Genomic DNA, 15,298 nt, shown 5'->3' with positions numbered 1-15,298 from the left:
TACTGTGGCTTAGAACTAATTTTGAGCTCCTTATTACCAAATACTGCTCAAAGTCTGCAAACTCCTTCCTAACAATCTCGTGTCTTTCACTTTCCTCTCAACTGTTTCCAGCCTTTTCCTTTTTAACTCTTCCATTTCCCATGTTATTTCTTTTCTCTCTGATGATGTACAAATATAGCTCACATTGTCCCAGCAAGCCATGTGCTCATACATCAGTAACAAGCATTGAGATGAATTTTTCTCTGCCTATTGTAGAGAAATGCGTGACTTGGAACAGCAAATGTATCAGAGCTCCCGGTAGAGACATTATTAGGAAATATGAGAAAAAAATTGCCCACTAAAGACAGCAAAGATTGTTTTGTTAGACAAAAGAAAAAGAGAAAAAAAAGCAGGATTTTTAACAAAGAAAAAGGTATATGGATTAACACATTCCTCCCCCTTTAGATATTTTCACAACAAAGTCTTCAACTTGCATCAGAAAGGTTAAATATCTTTACAGTTTGTAGGAATCCAGCCAGCATTAACTGCAGTTTGTTGAGTCATAATCCAATTAAAATGATGCAGTGTGTGATATATGGAATTATTTGAGGGCAGCCTTCCATCTGCATGTTTCAAAGTTCATAATGCCAAGGGTATCACTGGATAAAAATATTCAAAATATAACCTTCAGATCATTTATACTCTATGGACTGCTTGTGGCAGGCTTTCCAAAAAACAGATGGCCAAGTAGTACTAGTCAATCTATTGTCCTGGGTTCCATTTAACAGCTTGGTTTAAGAGACAGGCATTAATATAGCATGCTAATATTACTTCGTACAGAATATATTGATGGAAGTGAAGTTCAAAATGTGCAAACATTAAAAATGTTAATAAGAACTTATTTCACCAGTAACCATGAATGGAAAAGAAAAAGAACAATGAGAATTAGGAAGCAAATACCATATAAAAACATCTTTATTATGAGGTAATACCTGTTAGGAAGTTACCTGAGAATTGGCTTATAACATTGTCAGAACGTAAGAAATTGAACGGTTGGAGTAAAACGACAAGAATGATAGCTCAGAACTTCATTTATCTGATTTTACTTCAGCAACTTTAGACTTGGATGTATCAACTATACTTGTTGAGGAATTTTATAATTGTTGCTACCATTTGAGTAATTCACAGAGAATAATTTATTGCACTTACCTTGTTATAGAGAGAAAAGCAGGGTTACGTTTTACTTTTCTGATGAACAAGGGCCAAAAGAGTCCCAGCTAAATTAAATCGTTGCAGCACTGCACAATCATCAATATTCATCTACCTGGTATTTCAAGTAAGCTCACAAAATAGTTAGTTAAAATGTAAAAACAAAATCACCTGCAGAGCAATCGTGGTATTCTTCGCAGGATATTTCCCCACCAGTCCTTGTTCTTTGCGTTTCTTGAATTTCCTAAAGTAGTCCTGTATCAGGAAGGTGGCATAGAACTTCCCCACGGTTACCTCATCATCTAAATGAACAGACCAGACAGATCTCTCCCAGGTCAGCACATTTGTCAACAGCCTGTACACTCATATCTGATTTGGGGGAAAAAATGTGATGGGTGCAATAGGCGCTATGATTTCATCTTACAGTAATGGAATCTGTAACTATCTTAAAGCAATGTTTTAGCAAGCACTTTAGGCTCAGTCAGGTAGGTGAACGTGTCCTTAATAAAGAAGGAAATACAATACTTTACCAAGTCTCATGTACTTCTAGGTAAGTTCATGTAAGTTTCTAAAAAAAACATAAGCATGTTTATACGTTCATAAAAGCTGAAAGATTGGCTTTAGTTACTTGAAATAAATGGATTAAAATAAGAGCTACTGTGACTTACACATGCTTATAAGAGTGACTCTCTATAAGAAAAAGGTCTTGCTCATAACATATTTCATGTTTTTTTTTTTTTTTTTTTTTTTTTTTAATTCCTGCTGAGCCAAATTTTCTTAGTGTATCAATATAGTATTGTTTTAATTACACAAGGACTTTGGTATCTTTACAGGCTGCTTTGCTATGCACTTTTTTTTTTTCTTTTTTTTTTTTTTTTTAATTGGTGTCATATCCTCACTATAACAGCTGAACATCTTCCACTTTGAATTTGGTCAGTGTTACTGATACTCATGTTGGACCGTATCTTCTGCTGTCTAATTGTCACCCAGTAAGGCTGATTCTGGAGTAAAATCTCACGGATTTTACAATTTCACTTATTTTCTGTGAGGCTCTTGTTTAAATGAAGATTTGGTCCTTAGTCACCTCCTAGAAAATGATGATAAGAGTAAATATGAAACAGACATGTTGCTTTCCCACATTATTGTATCATATAAGGTCTGATTTGCTGATAGATAGGAAAATAAGTTGCAACAGTTAATTTTGCACAGTTCAAAAGATACATAGATAGCCAGTGCAGTAAAAAATAGATTTTTTTTTATTTTTTTTTTTACAGAGTCACTGTTGTGAACCAAATCCGAATTTCCAGTTTTCAAAGTTCAACAACAGGTACCTTATGACAATACTGAAATCTCCTGGTTCACAGCATGTAAGTACTTTGTGTCTGTTTTATGAGTCCCATTCAATTGTTCAGCTGTGGAAGTTGATGCCTTGATAAGTAATGCTTGCCAGAAAACTAGAAATAGTTTTCTATTTAAAAACATTGCTTTTGTTCTCACACATTTCTTTCCCCTAGAGTTACCTGGCACAAAGTTATCTTTTTCCCTTTCTGCTTCCTACTCTCTGGAGTTTAGCAATATGTAGAGCCAGCCATTTGCAACATGGTTACTAGTTGGCTAGTACTGCACATGAAGGAGGAAGTACTTTAGTACTGGAAGGGCTATGTATTTTAGGTGTCCAAGTTCTCTCCACAGTTATAGCCCACATCCCAGTGGACAGTAAGCTCCTACCATTCTGGCTACCCTCGTTGTGTCAGACAGGTGCTTAACACATCTCAGGATCTGGGTTACAACTTCGTGACTTGCTTGGCTGAATGCAGAAAATCTTATGTGCTCAGATACACTTTAAACACGTTTGATAGAAAGTACAGGCTTTTTTGTTGTTGCTGTGTTTTTTGTTTGTTTGTTTGTTTTAAGTTTTATGTCATTTGCTTTGTGCATACTTTAACTCTAATGGAGATTTAGTAGACTTGATGTTTTTGCTTGTTTCCTGTTGGTTTGTTTTGTTTTTTACATATGAGCATATCTTCTTAAGCGTTTTCCCTGTCAAGTAATTTTTTTAAAATGATTGTGATCTAGTGTAATATCATACATTAACATTTGATTAAAACAGTCTCCTTGTGATTTTGCATTATCAATTTTACGTCCCAATGTATCTCACTAATAATAGCACTTTTCCCTGTAATATGACAGCTTTTGCTAATTTAAATTTCAGTAACCGTTTTTTCATGATGTGATGAAGTGTCAGTAAAAATGATGGGGAAATCCAATTCATATGTAATACTATTTAAACTTATTTTTATCTCTGTGACACAATCTGTCTCAAAATGAATCCTCGCCATTCAAAATAAGCTCCTTCCAGAATTCACAGGATGCATTTCATTATAATGTCTGATGTGGGTTGTGTGCATGTGAGAAAGCATGACAGGCTCTAACTTCAGAAAAATTGTACCAGGGATGTATCCTCCCAGCATTTTATTGTCTTTAGAGGTATCAAAGCAAAACCAATTATAATAATTGCCTTAAAATATCTTGTTTGGAAGACCAGTCTGTTGCAGGAAATGTTTCTACTTGTTAATGAGTCTGTTCTGCCAAATCCTGACATGTCTTCAAAGGATGGGGTCCCCCCAGTTCCTACTAGGAAATAGCAGGGACTCCGTAGCTCACAAGAAAAGCTCATCAGTGTACTGATTCAGTCTCATCAGTAAAAAGGTTTTTAATTGACTCCCCAAATCTAATTTCTAATCTTTTTGTGAACGTTCACTTTGAAGTTCATCTGCAATCTCTCTCAGTAACTCCTCAGGAAACAAGTCTTCTATTCAGAAGAGTTCTCTTATAAAGTAGATAACCTAAACTTGCCTTCCCTAGTTTAGCTGTATCCATTAATTTCTGCAATGTATTCTTGGTCAATCTCCCCCAGTAATACTTTCTCTATCTTCTATATTATTTTGTTTCAAGTATTTCAACAGAACTTTTAAGGAAGTGATATAGCAAATGGCTCCTAGAAAGAACAAGCACATAGAAGTGACAGACTTGATATAACATAGACTACTATGGGTTGCAGTTAAAGTGTGTCTCAAGACAGGCTATGACTACTGACTGTACCTGAGACGACAGTAACTCCAAAGTCTCAGTATGCACAAATAGAGGGCCCTATTGATCACTGTCGACATAAACCAATTTTTTATTAGTATATTAGATGGATGCATTACCAGTTTCCTGAATCGTGCATGTCAAAGTCTGTTTTTACAAACAAGATGCACATGTAATTCACAGGCACAGTCAGTTGTATTGCAGACAGGTGCACACAAAAACTGAAGCTTGGCCAAGGGGAGCCATCCTTGACTTTGTTTTTTGAGTAACACACATAAAGCCAGATATGGACAGGTAGGGAGGCAGCTAAGCATAACTGACCACAGTATGGACAGATCTATAGTTACAAATAGGGACAGCAAAACGAATCATTTCAGCAGGAAGTTTTTGGAAGAGGGCAAAAAAGTATTAGGCAGGATTAAATGGGTTTGCAGGTAGAGACCGGGGAGTTTAGAGAATAGAAAGCAGTTGAATCTTTAGTGGGTTGTATGCCTTTCTCTTACTATGTAGTCTCCTAAGAATATTAATGCGTTCATACATTCAGGCATTTGACTTTCATTCTATGCTTTTGCAAAACAGTTTCAGTTTTCTATACTGAAAATCTGTTGCTATCTATTAACAGTTTAATTCAAGTATAGTAATGAATTATTTAACCAGTATTTAGCTAACTGTCTGCAGAGAAAAAGTAAATTGAAAATTTTAAGGACTTCTTAAATCTTAAGGACTTCACAATATGTTCTAGTTTATATTGGACCACTGAAGACATAGCGTCTTTTATCATTCAAGCAATGATCCAGATTTTCATCCTTCTAACTACAGTGAAGAGCTATATTTGCGGAATAAATATTAGCAATGAATTTTAGTATAGCTGAAAGTAAATATGCAGCTTACATTCAGCAATGAAATGAAGCTGAAGTTAACGGTGAGTCACTATGTAAGATTAGTTCTAGGAATGTAATCCTTAAAGATTCTTTGTCAGATTGGTTTAGGCAGGCACAGCTCACTATTCTGAAGCATGCATCTCTATTTCAATAAAAAATGTAGGGGAATAAAGTTGGCAAGAGGCAACACTAATTCCATGCCACCACCCTGAAACAGAATTGCTTCAGAATATTCGGAAAGACTCATAGTTGAAAGGAACAGAGGCTGCAGAAAAAGCTCAAGCACATAGTTACAACAATAACAAAGCAATTAATCTATGCCATGCAAGCACTTAGGTGTAAGGCTAAAAACAACAGAGTAGAACACCAAAAAAAACTTGTTTTAAATGTGCAGTATCAGTTCCCCTTTGGATAGTCAAATTTGCTAGATTTTTGTATCAATCCCCAGAAGTAGCTGGCAGCCACCACACCAATAGCAAGTGGCTCCCTCCAGCGACAAAGCTAATGCTGCTTCTTGGGTCATGCTGAACAGCAGTGCAGCCAGCATGCTCTTTCTCCCCTAGAGACTGAGAGTATCACCTTCAGAAAGGGATCAGCCTCCACCACCATCGGGCCTGGGATCTTGAGTCTGCTTCCAAACCTGAGTCTGATCAGTCTTGAAAGCTGCTGTAACACTATAAAAGTACAATAAACTACAAAAAAGACCAGATGATTACAATGGATCTGTATATTGTCTGGATATATACAGCCTGGGTGTGGATAACACAGTGCAACAGATCCTGCACCTTTAAAACTTGAAAAAGCAAGTAAAATGTCACCTAAACCTACACTACAGCATATTAAGAAAAACGTATATATTGAAAAAGGCTAAATATATATATTTCAACATATATATATTTAAAAAAGAGATATAACAAATATTTGATGCCATTTTATAGCACATAAGAGTAAGTAATATTCGTGCCTTGAAGTTCTTGCAAACGTATCAGTATGATAACAATCTAGATATTTATTTACAAGGGCCATATTCATACCTCAGTCATACTGGCATAAATCCAAACCAGTTCCATTACCTGTTGACTATGAACTGCTCTGGTTTATACTAGTCTAAGATAATTTAGCCTTTTGCTTTACCAATTTAGCAAAATACATATATATATATATTTAATCTTGCATTTAAAAATTTTTAGTTTTCTCCCAGAAGTATTCAACATATATGAGGATATAAGCTAAAATGTAGTGTACATTGACAAGCTTAATTAGTAAAAAAAAAAAAAAAAAGTTATTTTGCTGAATGCACTGAAATCAAACTAACTTTAGTTTATTTTGCTGAATGACTTGAAATTAAGACTGAATTTATCTCTAATAAGGTTTGTTTTGTTTTGTTTCCCAGCAAGAAAATAAGCATTAAATGCATCTTCCTCTCATTCTTTTTAATCTAAGGAGTTTGTGTTAATCAGTCATATATTTATTATCTAGTGTAACAGGATATAATGGTCTCTGCATTTATTTTGCTATTATTGTTTGTTGTACTTTAATGACATTATAATTTCAAATTTTAGTAATTTTATTTCTTTGGTTCCTAGCAATCCACAAAGACCAAAATGCACAGAGAATAGCATATTGCAAAATCTATCACACTAACCGCCAGCTGGAGGGACAACTTGGTCAAGTAATTTCATGCTTGTTTTCTTCCATATTTTCTTTATAACTGCCCTAAGTTCTTCATTTGCTTGCTCTAGGTTACCTGTGGCAATGAAATAGAAAAACAAAAGATGACCACTATGTTTCAAATAGCTGCAATGAATGATCCTTGGATATTAATTAGCTGTTTACATATAAAGACTGTGATAAAGACTGTTAGCAGCAGGCTAAGGTATGTGAAGTATCAGACAATAATACTGCAGTAATCCAAGAGAAGAGTGTAAGAGAGAACTCCTAGGGGCTTTCAAAGCAGTCCCTGGAGTACTTCAGAAGTCAACAGTAATTTACAGATCTTGGTTCTGCTCTGTCACTGCTTAATACCTTCTGCCTAAATTGTGCAGAACATGACAAATTGTTCTTTACAAGCCACTTCCTTCCTGATCCAAAGCTGACCTCTTTTTTTTTTTTTTTTTTTTTTTTTTTCTAATCATAGGATTTACTCAATTGTGCAGGCATGCAATTTCAGGCATCCAACTACTGAGCAGTTTTCCCATGAAGTGCTACCCTAACCCAGAGAACAGCAGAAGAAATTGGAACAGGAAAAAGTAAAAGACAGTAAAATAATGAAAAAAAAATATAAAAACAAAAAGCAAAATTCCTCAAAACATACCATAATTTTAAAACCTTTTCCCTTTGTGATGTAAATGACAGAAATTCATTCTACACAGTCAGAACTGGTCTCCATCAAACCAGTGATGTCACTTTCAAGTGTGCAGAAGCTGCAGTTGCACTAATGTGGGATCTATGCACTGACTTAAAGAGCAGTGAGGAAGGAACATCTTGGTCATCCAGAGAGGGGAACTCATTCATTCCTTGCGCTAGAAGTCCTGTTACATCACTGCTGAATGTTTCTATCTGAGCAGATGAAAACATGTAATATTTTCTGATATTACTTGGGCTTTGATCTCACTACCTCCTTCTTTCATTTTCTCACGAGTCATTCCTAGCAATAGTGATTCCTAGCAATCCATGATCCAAAGTCCAATAAAATCCACTGAGACTTAGGAAGCCTTATTCATTTCCCACAAAATGAATTTTTCTTCATTGTACTTTCTGACAAGACTTGGCAGGTAAAACCCTTACCTTCTGTTTTTATCTTTAGAGCAGTCCTAACCAAAGCAAACAAAGTAGCATTGAACATGACGGTTCCATCACTGTTCAGTGGCATATTCATGGCTACTAACCTCTGTGAAGGAGAAAAGAAAACTGTTCAAAAAATCAAACCCCTGTAACATTCATTTCTGAAAAGCTGACATAATCAAAGAATAATATACACTGAGAGGAGTAAAAATTCTGTAACTTTTCAAAAAACATTGAGCCTTCTATCCAACCTGTCTATAATAAACACCCAATACTGCTTATTTCTGATATTAATCATATGTATGCTTCTACAAATGATAAGACTGCCCAACAGTTTTCATAGGTAATTTTTATTGAGCTAATCTGCAGACATTGAAGCAGTATCAGGGATATATGCAGTTATTCAAAAGCATGCACTCCAGTTGCACTCATGTTCCAGGCTTCCCATGGAGTGCTCCAGCCTCATGCTCCATGAAGAACCACAGCACCAGGTCTGGCTTACATAAACTGATTCATTTCTCAGGTGACTCTTAAATAATGCTGTGCATCTTTTACACTATCTACATAAAATTAGTGCGAAAGTGATTTTCTTCTTTGGATTAGCCTCTTCATTAGAATTCCTTAAATAAATTAATAATTGTTAATCTCCTTTGCGTTGCTTTTCAACTTTTATATTACAATGTCATTTATCCTCATCCAGATTACACACTGTGCTTAACAAGTTCTACTTGAAATATCTGCTGATTTTCAGTCTTCTCACTTCTGGACACTGTTTGGACATTGTTATTCATTTCTTATTCATATTCATTTCTCACAGTCTACACCCTTCAAACTCAGATCTATGTTTCACATGCAGCAAACATTTCATGAACGCAACTGTAAAAGTACTGTATCAAAACTTAATTGTGAACTAAAGTAAACTACCGTCCTCTTCTCCCTGGGACTAAAGAGAAACCAGAAATATCACTGGGTCACCAGCAATGCTGGTCTGAGGTATCTCATATATGCCACAATAATAGAATGATAGATTTACAGACCAACTCCTTTTATTTTCATGCTTTGTAAAGAATTTTATGTTGACAAAAGCTACTTAGATGGGTACACTGAAGGAAATGACACTGCTTTTGCTGCTTTAAGTTAAACCTGCATAAAACTGGGAAAACCCAAGTGGAGGACACCTTGTGAATAGACAGGTGTACTGTGCATACAGAATACACATCTGGCAGAATTGAATGAATGAATGAATACCTGTTAAAGAAGCCTACAAAGGAAATAGGGTAAAACCTACCTTGCAGGCCACTCGGTGAGGGCATAATTTGCCAAAACCAAGTGGTGGCTGAATGCGTCTCAGTAACGTAACCACATCAAGATGCTTTATTCTTCCCCTAGAAGCAACACATATCAATTACCAAATACCAAATATGCATGCATTCTCAAAGAATGTACTATGCTCTGCTTTTACTGTTTTTATCAGATGAATCTTACCAGAGAAATGCTTTAACTTACTTTGCCTCAGGGTCGTATTCTGACCATATCCTTTTGAACTCATCCAAATGATGTGGACCCAGGATGGACCAGTCACGTGTCAAATAATCAAAGTTATCCATAATGACAGCCACAAATAAGTTTATTATCTAAAATAAAATAAAATAAAATAAAATAAAAAATAAATTAAGAACACAGATCTAATTGAATTTTTTGGAAATACAAATATTTCCAATAAATAACTTTATAAGGTAGGAGCTTTAGAATTCAAATAAGTCAATAAATAATGATTTTTGGCAAATACTATTGAATATCACAAAAAAATACTTGCTGACCATTTAACTGCTTAACTGGAACTATCAAGCAATCAAATGAGTGTGGTTCTGTTGTATAATACTCAGTCTTTGACATAGGCTTTTGAATGTTTTTGCTTCTCTTCCTTGACTTGCCAGATCAAAGAATGGATCCAACACGTTTGACACTGTATAGATTTCAGGAAACACTTTTTATATTTACAGGTTTCACTGATATGACATTGAGACTTCTGCCTATGTTTCATCAACATAAAAGATGACACAAGAGAAGGGGTATGTTTACAGTGGTCCAGGATTCTGTTTGACCAATCTCCTTTTGCAAGGAGAACAGTACTGAGAACAGAACAAATCAAGCAGCTTAGCCAAGACACCTGCAATGAGGAAAAAAGGGATTTTTGCAGATTGTTTTAGAGCAAATAATTCATTATGCCATCATTAGGAAGAAAGTTTATAGTTTGCATCTTGCGCACCACAGTCTGAGCACACTTTATAGAGACACATATCCAAATTCTGATAAGTTTATATAATACTCGTAAGTCAAATGAACTGCAGATTCATTATTAATGAATATTTAATGACATTATTGAAAAATGCATTAAATAGTAGCTGATGAAAGGAAGGTTAACAGCTTTCAAATGTCCAAGGAACCATTTCCTGTACACAGGGAGGCCTGTAGTCTGAAGAACATCTTGTGAATTTATTAGCCTTCAGTATAAGATACAGGATTTAGGAGTGTGTATGAAAAATACAACCTTGCAAAAATATTTTAGCGATAGGATTCTAAATTCTTCTCTGACCCTACTACTCTTTTAGTTGAAAATAAATTTAAAATGTTAAAACTTATTTCTGCTAATAAGCACAAGCCGAACTCACCAAAAACGCACAAAGCATGTAAAAACTGATAAAATAAATGATGGCAAAATTGCTTCCACATGTGTATTCTTCCCCTGGATTATAATCAGATTCTGGATCACAGCGTTTTCCAGGCAAACATGCCAGCATGATTTCCTGCCAGGCTTCTCCAGTTGCACACCTTCATAAGGTCACAAAGAGAATTAAGTATTATTTGATCAAAATGAAGTAGAATGTATTAATTTGTTACATTCTGATAAAATGTTTGGAGCTGTACATGCACAAATGTGAAGACAGGCCTCAAACTCCTCAAAGCAGAAATTAATTAGAAATTACAGAGCATGTTTCAGAAATGAAAAGTTTAGATCTGACACTGCAGGCAATTTTATAAGGTACAATAGCACACCAGAAAGGCTCACATGTAAAAATTTGAACTCCAAACTGTCATTTACAAGTTAAATACCTATTGCAGTGGGGTTGTAGTGTATGGAAGGGGAGTTATCGTATAAAAAAAAATGTAATAAAAGTTAAAAGTAAAAGTTGAGTTGCTTTTTTCTCTCCATGGCTGAGAAAATGTTTCTCTCTTATTTCTGCTGTTGCCTTTTTTTTTCTTTTTTCTTTTTTCTTTTTTCTTTTTTTTCATAGTTGGGTAATGCTTGTATACACACCTGAGATTTCAAATACTTAAAAACAACCACTTACCTATGACCTAGTTGCAAAGGCAAGTCTTCACATGCATAAAGTGACTTAGCTCTCATTGGGACTACAGATACAGAGCACTGTAGCTGACTACAGATGTTAAACCTATGTGATTCTAAGTTCATTTTTTCAGTAACACACTCTCTCCCTCAGCTTATATAACCTTCAGCTTATTATCTGGGGATAGTCAATCATCTTATGCAATATGATAAGAATTTTTCCACAAGGCAGAACTGGAAAATGATTTGGGGTTAGTTTACTATTTTTATTTCCCTCCCAACATTCCAAAAGTTTTATTCCAAGCTTTTCTAAATTAAATAATGAAATCTGAGATAAACATCCAAAGCAATTTGAGAGCAATGAACTGAAAGAAGGGGTCATCTGAGAACTGTATTTTTTGCTCAGATTTTTAAGTAAATTGTTTTTAACAGAGAATAAAGTGTACTTTTGAAATGAAATAAGGCTGTCTATAAATTATTGATCTATAATGTGTTTTGCATATGCAGATGTTCTGCATATCTCATAAACAAATTCAGTTTTGGCTTAGATCCATGGTGAATGTGGAAGAATTGTCACATCTGAGGATACATTTTGGTTGAGAGTCAAGTAACAAGCAATGCAGAAGGCCTAGATGAAACCACAGCACTCCTGGCAAAGGTTTACCGTTTTCTCAAGCTCTCTACTGATGAAAATTCCATAATCCCCCAGGATCATTTACACCAAGGTTTAGCTATTTTTATTATCAGTAGGTTTTTCCTATTCATATCTCCCTTCTGCGAGCTACACCCCACTACTTCTTGACATCTCTTTGGAAAATATAAAGAACAGTTCATTGTTTTCACCTTTGCAACAACCTTTCCTTTTTTATTATTTTATTTTATTTTTTTTCATACCATCATGCTAGCTTGCCTGTGCTTCCACAGAATAAAATAAGGGCAAAGTCTTTTTCACCTTCCCCAACACCTGCAGAGAGCCATCAGTGCTGACTATTTAGGCTCCACCTGAAGACAGTTCCTCCACAAATACACTGTTCCGTAATAGATGTAATGACTTCGGGCCTGCAGCACCTGATTAGAGCCCTGGTGTGCCAGTGGACACTCAGCATACATAGTAGAGAGTACATGCTTGTTATAGGAAATTGCTTCTTACTTGCAGACACATTTTGAACAAATCCACAGAAGAAGGGTTACAGACATTTCTTACAGACCACTGAAATGGGTTGCATTAAGTAAGAGTTCATGTTTACTCACCTGAAGAGGAGCAGCACGGCTTGGGGGAAAGTCTGAAAATTGTTGTTTCTGTTTATTTGATTGTTGTCCCTCATGGCCACTTTTCCAAATACCTAAAGAAAAACAGGATTTTGACTTTCATCCTAGCGACCTGTACTGGGAGAAACTATAGCCATTGTAGTCTAAACTAGCTTCAGTATATATTAAAAGTACTTTCACAAATGTACTAACTCTTTTGAGTAAGTCATGAGATTTTTCCTGACAATATAAATGCAGTAAATATATCGCAACTACAAGATAATTGTTCATTTTAATTTGGCATCATTAAGTCATTATAACACTAATACCTTTTCTTGTATTGTAGGTGACAAAATATTTGCTTTAGACTGGCACCTAGAGTCCTCGAGTAAGATTAAAACCCCACTGCAACAGATATTGTGCATACCTGTAGTAAGAAATAATTGCTGTTCTGAAAACCTTGAATCTAAACAGGCACATTAGATGCAAAAATTGAAGCCAAAGCATAGAGTCCCAGCCTGAGCATTTTGTCCCAGCCAGAGACGGAAATTAGTTCATTTCTCCAAAATTAAACTGCAATTCCTTGGTTGCAAGACCATTCTTTTTCCTCACATTAATACACTGACACAGTAAGGGCTGTTATTTCATTTTGAGAGATTAAGGTCACTGCGCTCTGTATACAAGCTGCTGGACTGTAAGGATATAAGCTCTCTTCAGATTAAAAAAGAAGATTAAGACTCAGGAAGCAAATCTACACTCCATATCACGTTTCCTCATCTCATCATGTTTAATTAGGGCTTCCCTTTGAGTTGGTTTGGGAACCTTACAACTCTGAGATCAAAAGAAAACCTTTTTCTAATCCTCAGCTAGATTATTTTCCTTGTTCTAAACAAGGAAAATAATTTCCTTGTTCATTTCTCTCATGGAAGACAGGAGAAAAAAAAAAAAAAGCCAGGATTTTAATGCCATATTCCCAGAACAAATCTGGGAATAAAGTAAAGAAGCCATGCATTCTTTCATACATTCATGCACAGGAAGAATAAGCCTCACAGTATACAAAAGAGGAATGGCTCCCCTCAGCAAATGAAGATACTAGAAGCTCACACCCAGTTCTTGTTTATCTTTTTGGAGTTTCTGATTGCCAAAATCATAGCCAATAAAAGGTTTCTACATTACTCTGAAAGCTCTGCCTCATACATAGCACCACTATCAAAGGAACATTTCAATAAGCACTTTGGTCAACCGGTCTCAAAGAAGCCAACACTGAGCTTTTGTTTAATACTAAGGAAACAAACAAACAAACAAGCAAACAAACAAAACCCTATAATTACCTGCATTCCAATGACAGCATAGATGAAGAACAGCATGGCTATCAGAAGGGCAACATAAGGCAGAGCCTAGGAAAGGGACAGGTGCATTGTCTTTTAATAATTTCACACCATAATTTCAATTTACATTTACAAAATAATTTCTCTGTATGCCATAGGTCTTCCCAGCTGTTTTCTTCTTATGCAAGTGCATAAAATGTTATTACCTGTCATTCTTAATATTCTGCCACATATAATGAACATGAACTTCGTTATATTTTAAATTACTTCTGCCAGTAATCCAGGGGGAAGAGCCATCTTTACCAGTTTCAGATTTTATTTTCATTACTACTTCTGACAACACAAATGTACTTCCCACTATACTACATTAACTTCACATTCTTCAGAATTTTCAGGAGACAGGATTGAAATATCTATTTGCTACACTTATGAAATCAGTTTTATACAAACAAAAGATTGAATTTCTCTTTTGTAATCATATAATAAAAATACATAGAAGTAAAAGACCTGTGTGTGTCAAACCTGTAATTTTTTTAAATTATTTTCACAAAAAATCCTTTTTAGACATACCAAATAATTTCTTATGAAGTATTGTAAAAATCTCATTGTAACAGTTAACATCATATGACAAAGAATGACCCTTGGTCTCACTGAATTAACTGGCAAAGTTTCTTTTAGCTTTAACATGCAAATGAATTTAGAAATGTAATTACTGCTAGCATGAATTTCAAAAGAAATGTTATTTGCACTCTACAATGCATTATATCACAAAAATTGGTATGTAAATAGTTGTAATAATTAAGCAACTTTAAATAAATTTTGCTAACCTGAAATGACTTAATAAATGTCCACAATAAAGTTCTGATCCCTTCTCCTCTGCTAAGCAGCTTCACCAACCTCATCACCCGGAAAAGACGGAAAAAAGTGATGGAGATTCTAGCGCTGTCTTCGGAGTTCTGAAGAGTATCATGGAGAAGTCAAACCAAATACAAACTCAAACATGCAACACTTCCAGATAAACAACATCAAATGCAAAGGTGGAAGAGGTAAGATTTGAAAATGTATCTTGAGGACCTTTTCACCTTGATAAGAATGATATGAAAGGAAAAATTACATGCTAAAAACACAGGACCTGTAGAAATGCTTCACACATCACATGCATTTCCCAGTTTTCTGGTTTGTTAATAAGGATCATGTTGGGTTTGTTTGTAGTAGACTTCAATAGTACATTGACAACAAATGCAAACCACTGCATACACCTTTGTAGTAGGACAGTTATGAAAAATACATAAAAAATTGGTGGAAAATAGAGACATGGTAAAAAGAATAAACTCAAGTAGAGGTAAAACCACCGGGGTCAGTTTACTAATCTTACCCCAGACTCATCAGTTGTGACTGTTTCAGTTGGCTTTGGCTTTAAGAAATTAAGA

At 35.2% G+C, this 15,298-nt stretch overlaps 1 protein-coding gene across 1 annotated transcript in view; it reads right to left on the bottom strand.

The window, feature by feature from the left end:
• Positions 1 to 15,298, bottom strand: part of CACNA1D (calcium voltage-gated channel subunit alpha1 D) — a gene marked incomplete at its 5' end in the record, with an annotated part of 190,000 nt that overhangs the window by 25,378 nt on the left and 149,324 nt on the right. The window contains 9 exons of the mRNA XM_082768090.1: positions 1,360 to 1,490; positions 6,805 to 6,906; positions 7,947 to 8,049; positions 9,232 to 9,328; positions 9,450 to 9,577; positions 10,616 to 10,775; positions 12,544 to 12,635; positions 13,872 to 13,937; positions 14,696 to 14,824. Of these exons, the coding sequence (XP_082624216.1) occupies positions 1,360 to 1,490; positions 6,805 to 6,906; positions 7,947 to 8,049; positions 9,232 to 9,328; positions 9,450 to 9,577; positions 10,616 to 10,775; positions 12,544 to 12,635; positions 13,872 to 13,937; positions 14,696 to 14,824 (1,008 nt within the window). The remainder of the gene's footprint in view (positions 1 to 1,359; positions 1,491 to 6,804; positions 6,907 to 7,946; positions 8,050 to 9,231; positions 9,329 to 9,449; positions 9,578 to 10,615; positions 10,776 to 12,543; positions 12,636 to 13,871; positions 13,938 to 14,695; positions 14,825 to 15,298) is intronic.

Source organism: Aythya marila (assembly GCF_965140915.1).
Source record: "Aythya marila genome assembly, chromosome: 10".
Classification (NCBI taxonomy): Eukaryota; Metazoa; Chordata; class Aves; order Anseriformes; family Anatidae; genus Aythya; species Aythya marila.
This window is presented reverse-complemented; position numbering and strand designations above follow the sequence as displayed.